Source organism: Paramisgurnus dabryanus, chromosome 18 (genome assembly GCF_030506205.2).
Source record: "Paramisgurnus dabryanus chromosome 18, PD_genome_1.1, whole genome shotgun sequence".
Lineage (NCBI taxonomy): Eukaryota > Metazoa > Chordata > Actinopteri > Cypriniformes > Cobitidae > Paramisgurnus > Paramisgurnus dabryanus.
In genome coordinates, this window is record NC_133354.1 from 18,125,770 (window position 1) to 18,140,569 (window position 14,800).

General features: G+C 38.8%; 1 protein-coding gene across 2 annotated transcripts in view; it reads left to right on the forward strand.

The window, feature by feature from the left end:
• The window catches only part of LOC135776417 (complement factor B-like), a 41,343-nt gene that overhangs the window by 14,296 nt on the left and 12,247 nt on the right, over window positions 1-14,800 (forward strand). The window contains exons 11-18 of one of the 2 annotated variants that reach the window (XM_065287109.1): window positions 1,796-1,902; window positions 2,007-2,139; window positions 2,251-2,389; window positions 2,471-2,550; window positions 2,678-2,778; window positions 5,475-5,604; window positions 5,765-5,811; window positions 5,906-9,815. In XM_065287109.1, the coding sequence (XP_065143181.1) occupies window positions 1,796-1,902; window positions 2,007-2,139; window positions 2,251-2,389; window positions 2,471-2,550; window positions 2,678-2,778; window positions 5,475-5,604; window positions 5,765-5,811; window positions 5,906-6,076 (908 nt within the window). In that variant the 3' untranslated portion in view covers window positions 6,077-9,815. Of the gene's footprint in view, window positions 1-1,795; window positions 1,903-2,006; window positions 2,140-2,250; window positions 2,390-2,470; window positions 2,551-2,677; window positions 2,779-5,474; window positions 5,605-5,764; window positions 5,812-5,905; window positions 9,816-14,800 lie in introns of those variants that run through there. The other variant, XM_065287110.2, reaches the window with a different exon arrangement.

Here is a 14,800-nt window from a genome sequence, read left to right on the forward strand (position 1 = left end):
TTTTATCTTGTTGGGAACATGATGGCAGTGTAGAGCAAGCTCGACCAGCTTGTACGTTATGGACCCATAGGCATTGGCCAGGTCCAACCACAAAACAACTAGGTCGCCTGTGTTCTCATGGGCCTCTCTGATGAGTTGTCAAGCCGTAGGCCTCGTGCCGGAGGCAATCACAGCCGTGATGATATAGAGCTATATCACACGACTCCGAGAACGATATTGCTTTTATACAACAGTTCGATGGCACACGTTTGAAAAAAGAAAACTAGAAAACAACAACGGAGTTATTTTAAAAGCCTCTTTGTTTGGGAACTACTTTCTTTCGCCATTTGAGGGCGGCCAGAATGACAGGTAACACTTTCGGCTGCTTTGAATCTCATAATAACTCAATCGATGGAGTAGCTGTTTCCTAATATTACCGTTTCTTGGTCACAACGTGTAGTTTTAAGATTAGTTAAGTCAAGAATATATATGTATTATATTTAAATCTGCAGTCAATTAGTAAAGATAGCGCCTGTTTTGCTTAGTAAGATTCGGTACGTATGAGAACCAGAGGATGAGCGGACGTCTGTGTTCACTCGCCTCGCTGACCACTGCCCTCTCTGGGCTACATCTCTGACAGGGATTCCCTGGCTCTGATGTTGGCCCTGTCTGTGTTTGATGGTCAAAAATGAGATCAAATCAGCAGTATTTGGTGTCATGATGAAACTATTACTTGTTTTCTTATTCATATTTAGTGTCTTTTGTGTTGTTATTGTTTTGGCGCGAGGTAAAAGTTAATAAAACTATACTTATATAATGTTACTATTGCTTTCCCGTTTAATCTTAATGCGATACGAGCACTCGCTTGTTATAAGACTTTGTTCTTGTCAGTACTATATAAAACAGTTTTTTTATAAGTGTCAGAGAGATGTTTTTGCATGCTGCTTATAAATATATCAGTGGTGATATCTCATAACGTGTTTTAATAGTCACGTCACGATAAAATAAATGATCAATGTCCACATTTAAAAGGTGCTTACCTGCAGTTCCACTGTGTTTTCGTGTTCTGAGGAGAGACATCGGTCCAGAAAAAAATATTGTTTACATTCCTCTTTCCAAGTGTTAATCGTCCACACGTTGTGACAAGACATTACTCACATTAAGTTTAACATAACATCCAAGAGTGCTGATGTTTGACGGAATAATCTGTTCAGATTGGGATTCACACACTGATTTACGAGCTAGTGAACTAATGAGACACACGGAGAGTGTTTAAAAACAGTGCGTCTGTGTGCGTCTGTGTGTGTCTGTGTGTGTCCGTGTGTGCGTGCAGTTTTTCCAGTCAGAGATGAGCCTGTTTAAAGGACGTCCATTCACTAATACTAAAATGACCAACAGGTGGCGGAATGATACAAAATTTTGAATCGGTTACTGTGCCGTTATCAGTAGAATATCACAGGCCTCTTGGCCAATCAGATTCGAGAACCAGAAAGAACTGTTGTATAAATTTACAATATAAAAGAAAAAAACTCCTACATTACAAAAAAAATACTATTTTGGACTAAAAAATATTGTTTAAAAAGCATTTCAGGGTGAAACCTTAAGACGCTGCTTAATAAATCTCAGAGAACATTTTTGAAAATTTTAGTGACTTCACTGAAGATGCTAAAATGTATATTAACGCTGTTGTTATTTCATCATTTGACAAGTTTACTATTATTCTAAAATAAAAATGTAAGTAAATATTGAGTTAGTGACCCTATAAACTTTAAATTGGTAATGTATATGAATTAATCTTACCATCTTTCTTTAACAGATGAGGGTACCAGTGTACAACTGTGTGGACTTTACAAAGATTACAGTGATGGCTCAGATTCCCATAAGCGTCGTCAATACCCCTGGTTGGCAAAGATTTTTGTGATTGTGGGCATCTCTTTGTCTTTTTAAGCAAAACAAATGAAGTGCTTTGCATCATTTGTTATTGTTCACATTATTTGACCATGGAGGTTTTTTAATTGTTTTTGCAGCGTAGTGATGGAACAATTTCAAAGTGCATGGGGTCTTTAGTCACATCGACCTTCATCTTGACAGCGGCTCACTGCTTCAAGTCTGATGATACACCTGATAGGATAACTGTTGACATGGAATCAAAGTCTAAAGGTAATTGTATGTCTTCACTTGTATAATAAAGATTTTTTTTACTTCCCCAGCTGATTTATAAAGAAAAATTGAAGTGGCTACACCTCTGTGGTTTTCCGTTTCCACCCTTAGGAATAAACGTTAAAGAGTACATACCTCATCCTCGCTATAATCTCACAGCAAAGCGTCACAAGGGTATACCAGAATATTATGAATTTGACATAGCCCTTCTTCAACTGGAAGAGCCTTTAATCATGAGTCCTGATATTCAGTAAGGAACACAGCTGATGAAGTGATTTTTTACTCTAATAAGAAAGTGCATATTATTAAAATATCTTGTTTATCTGTTCAGACCAATCTGCATCCCCTGCACCAGGGAAACCAGTGGAGCTCTAAAACTTTCAGACAGAGAGGGAACGTGCAAAAAACATGGTGAGCTAAAAACAAGCAAAATGCAATATTTTATCACAAGGTTTCTGCATGGGGTGTGCAAACTTACGAGCTCACTATATGCAGCGACTAATATACAATGCACATTTCATTGACAATGTTGTTACAGAGGAGATGCTATTGAGTGCAGAAACCGTGAATGCTGCTTTCATGTCAAATATCGGAGTCAAGATTGAACAGAAGGACATCACAATCAAACAGGGAAATTGGGTAATTATGAGTAATATAAAATAACATTACTGAAAACAGTCCAATTTTGAACTTTACATTTTTACTGTGTATATCAGGGGTCTTCAACTACTTTTCTTCGGGGGACAGATTTTGAAATTGTAAATATGACGCAGGCCAAACTTTTACCCCTATTTTTACTTTTGATATATTTTTTACTTTTACCATATATGTGGGTGTGTTGTTGTCGTTTTTTTACTTTTGTTGTAGTATATTTGAAAAAAAAAAAACATATTAAAAACATGCATTTTCAAAAATTTTTTAATTTAAAAGCCTTTTAATTACTGAAAACTCATATTTTCTTTACTAATATTTAAAAACAATTGCAGTTTAACATGTAAGAGCCAAATGTTAATAGTAAAAGTGTAAAAGATCAATACTCCTATATTGTGTTTATAGCTGTTTAACTTTCATTAATTAAGTATTCACAACATATAGTCTTCTCCTAATGACTAAAATTGCACTACATTTTTTTAAATATTTTATAGATAAACAGCCTTTCCATTGTACATTATATACAGATATAACTGTCGGGAGTTTGCCGCCTAGTGGCAGTCGTAATGAAAATGTAGTTAAGGGTGTATTCACACCTGCCTTGTTTGGTTCGATTGAATCGAACTCAAGTTCGTTTCCCCTCTTGGTGCGGACCTTTTGGGCAGGTGTGAATACAGCAATCGAACTCTGCGGACCAAACAACCGCACCGAGACCCAGCTGAAGAGGTGGTCTCGGTCCGGTTCCAAACGAACTCTGGTACGAATCGTTTAAGGTGTGAACATGTACCGACCTCGATTCGCACCAAATGTATTGTATTATTCTTATTCTGCTAGTGTGAGATGCGCTATCAAGCAGTTTATGTCGTGCATATAATGTACAGCAATGATTTTGAATACCTTTATTGTAATAATAAACTTTTTATTTCTTTGCTTAACTTAGGTGAGTTTGTCCATGTTTATATTGTTGTAGTTTTATATTCATTAAGAAATGCAAGCCAATAATTTGTTTAGAAAAATCTAAGGATCTTAAGATTTATTTATGTTATAGGCTAAGGCGGGTACAATGTTTTCCGTCTATTCGTTTTATTAAATATAAGCGAGTAATTTTACTAATTTATTGTTGTTCTGTTTTAATAAAAATAAGAATAAACACATATAAAGCATTCATAGTAATGGAAAATTATGAGACGCGCTATCAAGCAGTTTATGTCGTGCATATACTGTACGGCAATGATTTTAAATACCTTGTTGTAATAGCAGAATATTATGCTTACAAACAGCGCATCTAAATCCGCGTAATTTAACTTTTCCGCGATCGCGAACAAAACGCAAAATCTATTTTATTTCATTTTCAAATTTATTTCATGGCAAAATAATAGCAGTAATTTAAAATGTCTTATTATATTTTTTATAAAAATATCTAATATTCTTTGATGCAGAGTTAGACAACTTGGTAAACATTTCTGGCTTTATTTTACTTCAATCTTTTTCCAGCACCCTGCACCCCATCACCAGCAACACCGCGCCCCACAAACAACAGTCAATCAAAATCTCCTGTGCACATATTACTACATTTTTATTTTATTTTAAAGTTTTTAATTGTTATCTAGTATAATGAATATTTTCATGAGGATACATATGTGAAAGGTCTGTGTGAGCTGTGTGTCGCACTGCTGTCTCACATAAATGACAAAAACTGGGTTAAGCAATAATTCATTTCAATTTAATGTTTTTTAGTCCTTATATTAAGTTGTTGGAAACTTGGGACACAAAAGAAAGGCATCTGTCCACTACCATCTCATCTCAGCGTTAGCAAACTTGTGCATGCTGTCAGCGCGTGAGGACCGATCTTTTTCCTTTTAGGCTTTGAACTTGAACGGTCCGGTCACATACACACATAATAATAACACACAAAGTAAACACACATTATAGGGAAAATTTTGCTTTTGTGCATTACTGTAGGTAAGTAATTTTCAAACTTTTTTGTGAATACACCCTAAATCGTAAATCTGTCATGGGAGAGAACCTTTAATCTATGAATATATGTATAGTTAATGATTTACTTAACAGTAATTAAAGTATTCAAGTGTTACTGATAATTTTAACTATGCACACAGTTTTGAGTGGAACACACTGAAATACATCACTTCCGGTCACCGTGTCACATGCGTTGTAGTCGCATAAGTTTATTTTCTTTAATGCATCCAAAGCTCAAATTGGATCAGATAATTACTCACCCGCAGATGGTTGGCACCCCACACAGCCCCTTTCTGTGTTGTCTTGTACAGTGGAAAGGTAAAAGTAACCATGCTGAATTTAAATCAGACCATTGTCGTTTCTCAATAAGGCTGCAGCCTCTGGGGGTCACATTTCCAGGCTGCATACGTCATTAAGTCTTATTTCAGAATTTTAACAATTATAAAGTTGACTATTATTCTTAGTTAATCGTAAACTGTTGTAATATGCTTATGATTTGTGAATGTAATGCTCAGTTAACTTAAACTTGATGACGTATGCAGTCTGCATATGCGACCTCCGGAGGCTGCAGCCTGAGAAACGACCAAACGTGACCGGCGCTATCTAGTTGACTAGCCCTGGTGTATATGATCATTCATGCGTGCATTTATTATGATTGAAAATGCTCAACATTCAATAGTCTCATGTCAATTTGTTTTTTTTTTCAGTGGGATGCTTGTATTGAAGATGCAAAAAAAGCAAAAGGAATTATTGCGACAAATGCAAAGGATATTGTTTCACGCAATTTTTTGTGCAGCGGTGGTATTAAACCAACCACAGATTATGTTGCCTGTAAAGGTAGTGTGATGTTTGCAGTAGGGCGTGTTGTATTTGGCAATATCTGGTGTTGGTATTACAAAAGATACATTAGATACTCATAGCATTTGTTTAAGGATTCATATTTAAGTTTTGTCAGGCGTATACAAAGATTTAGTTTGTGCATGTCATTTTGTGACAGGTGATTCTGGAGGTGCCACATTTGTTCCTGGTGCTCGAATAGTACAGGTGAGATTTTGAATCATTTCTCCACTTCAGCTTTATATACAAGCATGTTGTTCTGAAAGATGTTTGTTTTTAATATAAGAAATATATTTGATAGGTCGGAATTGTAAGCTGGGGAGTGAAGAATATGTGTGCACGCAGCCCTAAACCTAAATCTGAGAAAGATTCCAGAGATTACCATACAAATCTGTTTAGTCCAGAAATACGTTCATTCCTCAAAAAATATCTGGGAAATGAAAGAATAGGAACCCCTCTTACATTCTTGTGAACATTTATTTAACAATAGTTTATTTGCATACTCAGCAACATTGTGCATGTGCAGTGGTGTTTAAAAATAGCACTAATAAAAGTGAAAAAGTGCAGAAATGTTATAAATAGATTTTTATTTCCTTTATTTCAGATATATTGAAAACATGATATTTAATGCCAAATCAAAGAATTAACAAAATGTATCAAGTCTGTCTTCTACTTTTAAAGGGAAACAAAGAAAATGAATAGTAAGCTGTTAAAAAATAACAGTGTAAACATTTTTCCCTTTAGATACTTATAAAGAAAATAAATTTCTTAAAGGGGCCAGGGCACAAGACTTTTTAAAGATGTCAAATAAATCTTTGGTGTCCCCAGAGGACATATGTGAAGTTTTAGCTCAAAATACCCCAGTTTATTATAGCATGTTAAAATTGACACTTTGTAGGTGTGTGCAAAAATGTGCCGTTCTGGGTGTGTCCTTTAAAATGCAAATGAGCTGATGAAATTCAAACACTGATCACAATGACGGTGGTTTGTTGCAATTAAAACTCAATTGTGCTTCTCTGCACTAAATGGCAGTGCTGTGGTTGGACAGTGCAAATTAAGGGGCTATATTATTATAATAAGAGCTCCTTATGACATCATAAAGAGAGCCAAATTTCAAAATTCTATTTTGCGTTTGATGGTTTTCCTATTATTATTATTCATCTTCTTCCCCAGTGGGAGTCTATGGCAGCCCTATGAACCGTACATAGGAAAATTATGAAATTTGGCACACTTGTAGTGGTGGTCCTAAATAGTCATGTGACCAGCTATGGGGTCTCTAGCATTAACTCTATAGCGCCACCAGCACTTCAAAAATTCAATATTCAAATGGTTGTAACTCTAGAATAATTTGATCAACAAAAACTTTACCTAGTACATCTGATTGCTCTCCTCACGCTCATTACAATGAACACCTTACATTAAGACTCCACCCATTACAGTAGCGGCCATTTTGAAAAGTACAGTATTTTGTTTTTTTCGCTACTACTTTGCATTGTTACGCATTTTGGCACAGATAATCTTTGGACCAAGCCGCAGAAAATTGACCAAACAGAATTTTGATTTTTATCTTTGTTCAAAAGATATAAATGCATACATTTATCAATGTCGACCCAAAATTTGTTCTGAGTCATTATCTTGGTCATTCTTTGATCAATTGAAATGAAACGTGGTACCCTTCATGAGGACCATGAACTGGGGTACCATGCCAAATTTAAGGACAGCGCCACCTACGGGTCATGAGATATGAAAAATGGCTATTTTTGCCCATAACTATTAAAATGTTTGATGGAAAATTGTGATCGTGGTTTCTATGGATTCTTTGGCTCATGACAAATCTGTCAATATAAATTATGCCGGAAATTACTAAACAGACAGGCGGTCCACCATTTTGAATTTTGTCATAAATTGTGATAACTATTAATCTATATGATGTATCGGCACAAAAATTGGTAGGGAGCTTCGGTATGATGTCCTGAAGGTACCTGGGAAATCTGAAAACAGCACCACCTAGGGTTTATAAACTATATAAAACAGCCTATAACTTCTGAAAACTTTGTCTGATATTCATTTTCTTTGTGAATTTTTATTCACTGGTATATGTCGATTGCAACGATATCTCATTTGTCAGTTTCCAACATTCTGTTCATGTCTTTTTTCAAAGCATATATGAAGTAGTTTTTTCGCTACTACTGTTGCAAATTTTGTCTATTTTATGCCAGGCTCATCCGCACAGAAATGACCAAACACATTTTTGATATTCTTTGCCATTCCCGAGAAATACCTGGCCAAAATTTACTGTCCTTGTGACATTGTCTCTTTGTCATATTAAATTATTATGACTGTATTATAACATGTTGTGCACTACTATACAAAAAGTTTTTCTTGACTTAAACTGTAACTCTTCTCACTTAAACTGTCTGATTCTCATATAAATTGTAATTTTGTTATTTCTGCTCTGCAATGTCTTGTCTGCGCCTACCTTGATTGGGCCATTTGAATGCGTGCAGCTCCGAAAACCTCAGCAAACTACACCAACTGTGTAGCGCAGTCTAATAAATCACATGCATGAAAACTCAGAGGTTGAGGGTTCGAATCCTGTCTGATGCATGTGTTGTGCTTTTCTATTAAGATTTTGTTTTGAGTTAATTCTCACCTATTATTCTCAACCAGTCTGTTTTCTATGTTCTGCATGGCTTGCAATAATTTGGTGGCCAAGCATCACCACCAGTTCAAAAATGCAGTAGCGGCCATTTTGAAAAGTATAGTATTCAGTTTTTTTGCTACTACTTTTGCAGTGTTTGTTGAATTGTTACACAATTTGGCTCAGATTATCTTTGGACTGAGCCGCATAGAAATGACCAAACAGAATTTTGATATTTATCTTTGTTCAAAAGTAATAAATTTTTCAATCAGGAATAACTTTTAAACTGTTTAATCATCTAAATTTCTACTGAGTACATCTTAAGAAGGAATGTATGCCTTCCCAGTAGCTCAACCAAATGCGTGATGGGCATGAAATCCAGAGGTTGTGGGTTCAGCAGCAATAAAAATGGTTGACAATTTTGTGTCATGTAGAGTCAAATGTTCGAACAGGTCTCCAAACTTGAACATACACATTGTCACTTCAGCTACCTAGCTTCAGCAGCTGTGTGTAAGTATGTATCTCCTGTAGCTCAACCAAATGAGTGACAGGCATCAGACCTGGAGATCGTGGGTTCAAATCCTGGGTATGGCAGCAATTGAAATCTCTTACTTTAGAGTCAAAAGCTTCAATTCATTATTTGTATTTTAATTTATTATTTTTTTCTGTGTTTGTGCTCTTTTGGTTTAAGTCTCATGTGTAACAAGTATAATGCTTTGGCGGTTCAATTGTTTTCTAGGTCAGCATTGGACTAATCGGTCCTTCTTTCAGCATGCAAATACATATTATACTTCAAAATTTTCATTTATTCAATATGTGCATTTTCATCTCTGACTCCTGTAAGTTTCCATACATATCTGCTACATTGCATTCTTCAATTGCATGTCCTTTCGGCTTCATGGTGTGTTGCAGGACCATTGTTGCTTGGCCCCGTTTCGCTGCTTGCAGCTATATTTTTTCATGTGCTTGTAGAGAATGGTTTACCAAAACTAAGTTACTGGGTTGATCTTTTTCACATTTTCAAGGTTGATAGAAGCACTGGGGACCCAATCATAGCACTTAAACATGGAAAAGTCAGATTTTCATGCCATGGCCCCTTTAAGATTTAACTTCACTTTAAACTATTGAATTAGTAATATTTAGTTGCATATCCCACAGCAGCACATCTGTGTCAAATCGAGTCAACCAACTTCTGGCAGCTAGAAACATGTATTTCAGTTCAGGATCCACAGTTCCTGTCATTTTTTAGGTTTTGCATCAGAAACTGCATTTTAATGTCACCCCACAAGTTTTCAATGGGGTAGAGATCAGAAGATTGAGCGGGCCACTCCATAACCTCAATCCTTTTGTCTGGATCCAAGATTTTGCCCTCTTGCTTGTGTGTTTGGAGGTGTTGTCTTGTTAAAACACCCATTTTAGGGGCATTTCCTATTCTGTAAAGGGCAACATAATCGTTTTAACTACTACATCTGTAAGTAAATAATATCCAATGCAGAAATATTACTGCTAATAATAACAGAGGTTTATCATTTTGTGTGTCTTTGTGCTTTGTGAGAATTATGCAATTAAAGTCTTGTGGCATAATAAAGGACAATAAAAAATGCATGCATCTGTTTATCTTTATTTTGACTTTCCAGGTTTTATTTAATCATTATCAATAATTCCTAATTCATATTCACATGTTTAATTTAATAAACATAACATTTAATGCAGACATTATTTGTAAAAAAAAATTGAATATATATCAGGCGAAAAGATAAATGACCAGAAACAGAATTGTGGTCAAAATGTTGGATTTAAGAGCAACTATGGTCCGATTCACAATTTTACAATACCTCTAGTGTGTAAGTGTGTATTAGTGCATGTTAACGATATGCAAAAGGTACATATTCCAATGTAAACTATGATGCAAGTTATTGTCTCCAACATAAATCTCTTTTCTTGGACTATAACAAAAATACAGATTATAAGCAACAGTTTACTTCCTGGGATTGGTGATGTAGACCAGTGGTTCTCAAACTTTTTCAGCCTGCAATCCCCCTTATGTACGGTGTCATGTTTCCTCCGTGTCATGTGTGTTGTGTTTTCTTACGTGGACTGCCATGTGCTTGTCATCTTGATCCCTTTCACCTGTGTGTTGATTGTCACACTCCAGCTGATCTTCATTACATCCACTCCATAAATGCTCACTTGACTCTTTGTTTCTCGCCAGATCCTTGTTCTAGGTTTTGCTTTCTGTTTGTTTGGATTGTCATGTTGCGTGTCATCTTTGTGTGGATGTTCAGGTCTCTTCTTGGATTCTCACCATTGACCATACTGCACCAACGCCACCTTCATTTATCAACACTCACTCCCCACCGTAGTCCTTTGATCATTGCCATCAACTGGAATCTGTGTTGTTCTTGCTCTATCTGTGTGTTTATTTATATTTAAATAAACCTTGTGAGTTATCCTGCGACTGCTTCCTTAATAGTATCGTTACAGAAGGATCTGGACAAATATGGAAGCAGCAGGAGATTGGTCCCCATCTTCTCTCGAAGAGTTTCTCCAGCGAGCATTTTTTAGGATGGATTGCCAAGATAAAACCATAGAGGAGATGGGTAGAGCCGTCCGTACAATGGCGATGAACGTGTCCGATCTGACCCTACAGACACAACAACATCAGCCTCCCACTGCGCCACCCACGCCACCTACATCTCCAGAGGGAACATTCCAGTCGGAACTACGCCTTCCTATCCCCAAGAAATATGCAGGTGAGCGCAACTTCTGTCGTACATTTCTTTCCCACTGCTCACTTCATTTTGCATTACAGCCCCGGACATTCAACAACGAGCAGACGAAAGTGGCGTTCGTGTTGTCACTCCTGACTGGAAAGGTTGCCCTCGGGGGGATGGTGGTGTGGGAGAATCATGATGACTGTTGTTCTTCATTCTCCACTCTGTCAGAAGAAATGAAGAGGGTCTTCGATCGCTCCGTTGCTGGGAGGGAAGCTGCGAGACTCCTCTCCCACCTCTGCCAAGAAGAGAGGTCAGTCTCAGATTACGCCATTGAATTTCGCACCCTGGCGGCGGAGTGCAGGTGAAAGAAGAAGAAGAGAGGGACTTTGACTGACCCCACTTCTCTCAACGGTCTTATTGGTCTCGCCATCAGGGTTGACGCACGTCTCACCCAAGCCACACGCCGGAGGGTTTCAGCATGTTCACCTGTCAGACTGAAGATTCCTCAACACAGCAACGATGGTGCGGCCAGCCCTCCTACCGATCAAGAGCCCATGCAGGTGGGTAAAGCTCTGCTTTCCCGGGAGGAGAAGCTCCGGCGGAGGTCCCTTGGGTTATGTTTGTACTGTGGCAGTGCCGGGCACCAAATCCATCGGTGTCTGTTAAAAGACCAAGCACGACAGTAAAACTGAGGCTACTATTGGTTGGGATCTCTGCCAAGAAGTCCTCATCCACCTCGACGCTCCTCCCAGTGAAACTACAGTGGTCCACCTGTTCACACAACAGTCACGCACTTCTGGATTCAGGAGGAATCAAGGGGAACTTCGTCGACCACACCATTGCACGTAAGCTCCAGATACCACTCACGCCACTCACTCATCTAAATGCTCCCTTCGCACTCAATGGACACAAGCTTCCCATCATCACTCACATCTCTCATCATGTCGGGCAATCACCTTGAGGACATCTCTTTTTATGTTACGGACTCCCCACTTTCTCAGATCGTTCTTGGACACACCTGGCTCCATAAACACAACCACAAAGGTGACTGGCATTTAGGTTCTGTTACCAGCTGAAGTGAGGAGTGTCATAAGTCCTGTCTTTTGTCTGGCTGTCTAACTGTTTCTGAGTCTGTGTTTCAGGGGGAAGCAGTGGATTTTTCTAACATGCCTGCGGAGTACCACAACCTGGAGGAAGTGTTCAGTTAGTCCTGGGCTGATTCTCTTCCTCCTCACTGTCCTTATGACTGTGCTATAGAGTTATTACCAGGTACATTTCCGCCTAAAGGCAAGTTATACTCTTCATCTGTTCCTAAGATGGAGGCCATGGAGAAATACATTTCTGATTCTCTAGCAATGGGGTTCATCTGCCCTTCCTCTTCTCCAGCAGCGGCGGGGGTTTTTTTGTGGGGAAGAAGGACGGATCTTTGCGACCTTGTATTGACTACCGAGGGCTGAACAACATAACGGTAAAGAATACTTATCCTTTCCGTTGATGTCTTCAGAGAGGTTGCAGAGAGCGTCCGTCTTCACTTAATTGGACTTACCTAATGCTTATCATTTGGTCCGCATTAGGGAGGGAGTGAATGGAAAACCGCTTTTAACACCCCTAGAGGCCATTTTGAGTACTCCATCATGCCTTTCGGGTTGACGAACTCGCCCGCGGTTTTCAAAGCACTCGTTAATGATGTTTTGCGAGACATGGTAGATCAGTTCGTGTGGATATTCCGGTGTTCTCTTGGATTCTCACCATTGACCATACTCCATCAACATTTCCCAACACTCACTCACCAACGTAGTCCTTCGATCACCATTGCCATCAACTGGACTCTGTTTTGTTCTTGCTCTGTGTGTGTGTTTATTTACATTTAAATAAAGCTTTGCGTTATCCTGCTACTGTTTCCTTAATAGTATCGTTACATCCGATGTCAAGACCCAACGCTGGCCTGACGTCAAAATCCAACGTTGATCTGAAATCAAGATCTAACAGCACCCTGACAACATAAATGTTTTTCCAGTATATGTGGACATTTATTATGAAATATTAGCTTACAAGGGTTTCTGCAGCATTCATTCATAAAAACCATCCCCACCCGCATTCTGTGAAGACTCTTGCTATTCTACCTCTGATTGGGAAATGTCACTGCCATCATCTGTTTGATTAGTTTGTTTAATACAGTCAGAAACAGGTCAGGACCAATCAGGGTCAAAGGGAGGGCGGATCTCTTGGCAGAGTTGCTCTGTCTACCGATTTTTAACGATGGCTGAGGCAACTCCAGATCTGCGTCCAACTATCAAAGTTTCAGAACTGAAACAAAGCTAATGTAATAACAGTAACGACAAAATAAAACCAACATCACTATTTGTCGTCAAGTACATTAGAGGCACTCGCTGGTTTATCAGATGCACACCATGCATCAGAAGAGCAACAATCCCGCAATACTTTAACAGAAGCACCGGCCTTCAATTCAAGCATCTCCAGACAGTTTAATAACAATTTCCTCTTTTTCACATTAGTCATTTTCTGTTTGTTTACATTACATTTTAAATGCTGCTTATTTGTTCAGAAATAATGTTAAAAATGTAAATGAATCACATCCATACATTATGATTTCTTTATGAAGGCTAAGATGTAGTCTATAAAGTCAGACACATAAGCATTCATTTATTAAGAGTTAAAAGAAATATATTTTTAATACTGTTTTAATAAAATCTAGGTGCGGTTTCCAGGACAAGGTTTAGATGAATCCAGGTCTTAGTTATATTAGGTATATTAAGTGTTTTTACAAACATATTTACAAACAATACTGGTGTGCATCTGGACACAACCCTTACAAAAATGAACCATGGTTTTACTACATTTAAAACAAACAAAAAAACATGGTAACTCTAGTAAAACCATGGTAACAACAAAATAACCATGATTTTGGCAATTATGGTTTTCAAAAACCACAGTAAAACCATGGTTAGTGTAGTAAAACCATGGTTCCCTTTCAATGTGGTTCACTTTGCATTGCATCAGTTGCTGACGCTATGGGGGAAACCCTTTATAGTCCGGGAGAGAGCAACATGAGCTCACTTGCATTCTCCTTCAGTGCAAACCTCTTGCTGCTCCGTAGAAGAAGAAGCCTTACTCGCTGTCGACACAAGCCCTGCAACGGATTCAACGCCTGCCGTATTCCCTTGCCGGTTGAGATGATGTCATCCTCTGACGAGTTGGCTACTGAGGAACCCAGCGAATCACACCCCTTTCATCACTCGGAGCTCGTCCGCATCCTTTCAAAAGCTACTGCGGAGCTCGGTCTTCAGTGGTCGCCGCCGTCGGAGCCTGCACTCAGCAGGCTTGATGAAAGGTTTCTGCAACCCGGAGGTACACCAGGAGCTCACGAAATCTTGGCGCGCCCCTAACACCACTCGAGCTCAGAGCGCCGTCTCCCAGGTCCTCCCAGGTGGACGGCACTGATGAACATGGCTATTCCAAGCTGCCGCCACTCGAAGAGTCTGTTGCTTCCCACCTCTGCCCGTCCTCGGCCGGCGGTTGGAGATCGACACTTAACCACCCGTCCAAGCCCTGCCGCCTGACGTCTTCACTGGCGTTGAAATCTTACACCGCTGATGGCCACGCCGCATCTGCTCTCCATATGATGGCAGTGCTGCACGTCTACCAGGCAAAGCTCCTCCGAGACATGGACGAGGCGGGATTCTTCAAGGACCTGCGCAGCGCGAAGTAGTCAGTGATCCACTTTTTCGGCTCAACAGCTTATAAAAACTTATTTCTGGGTTTTTTGGCTTGTTATCTGTACATCTTGTCACACAGCAGCTTTTAGGCATTATTCAGT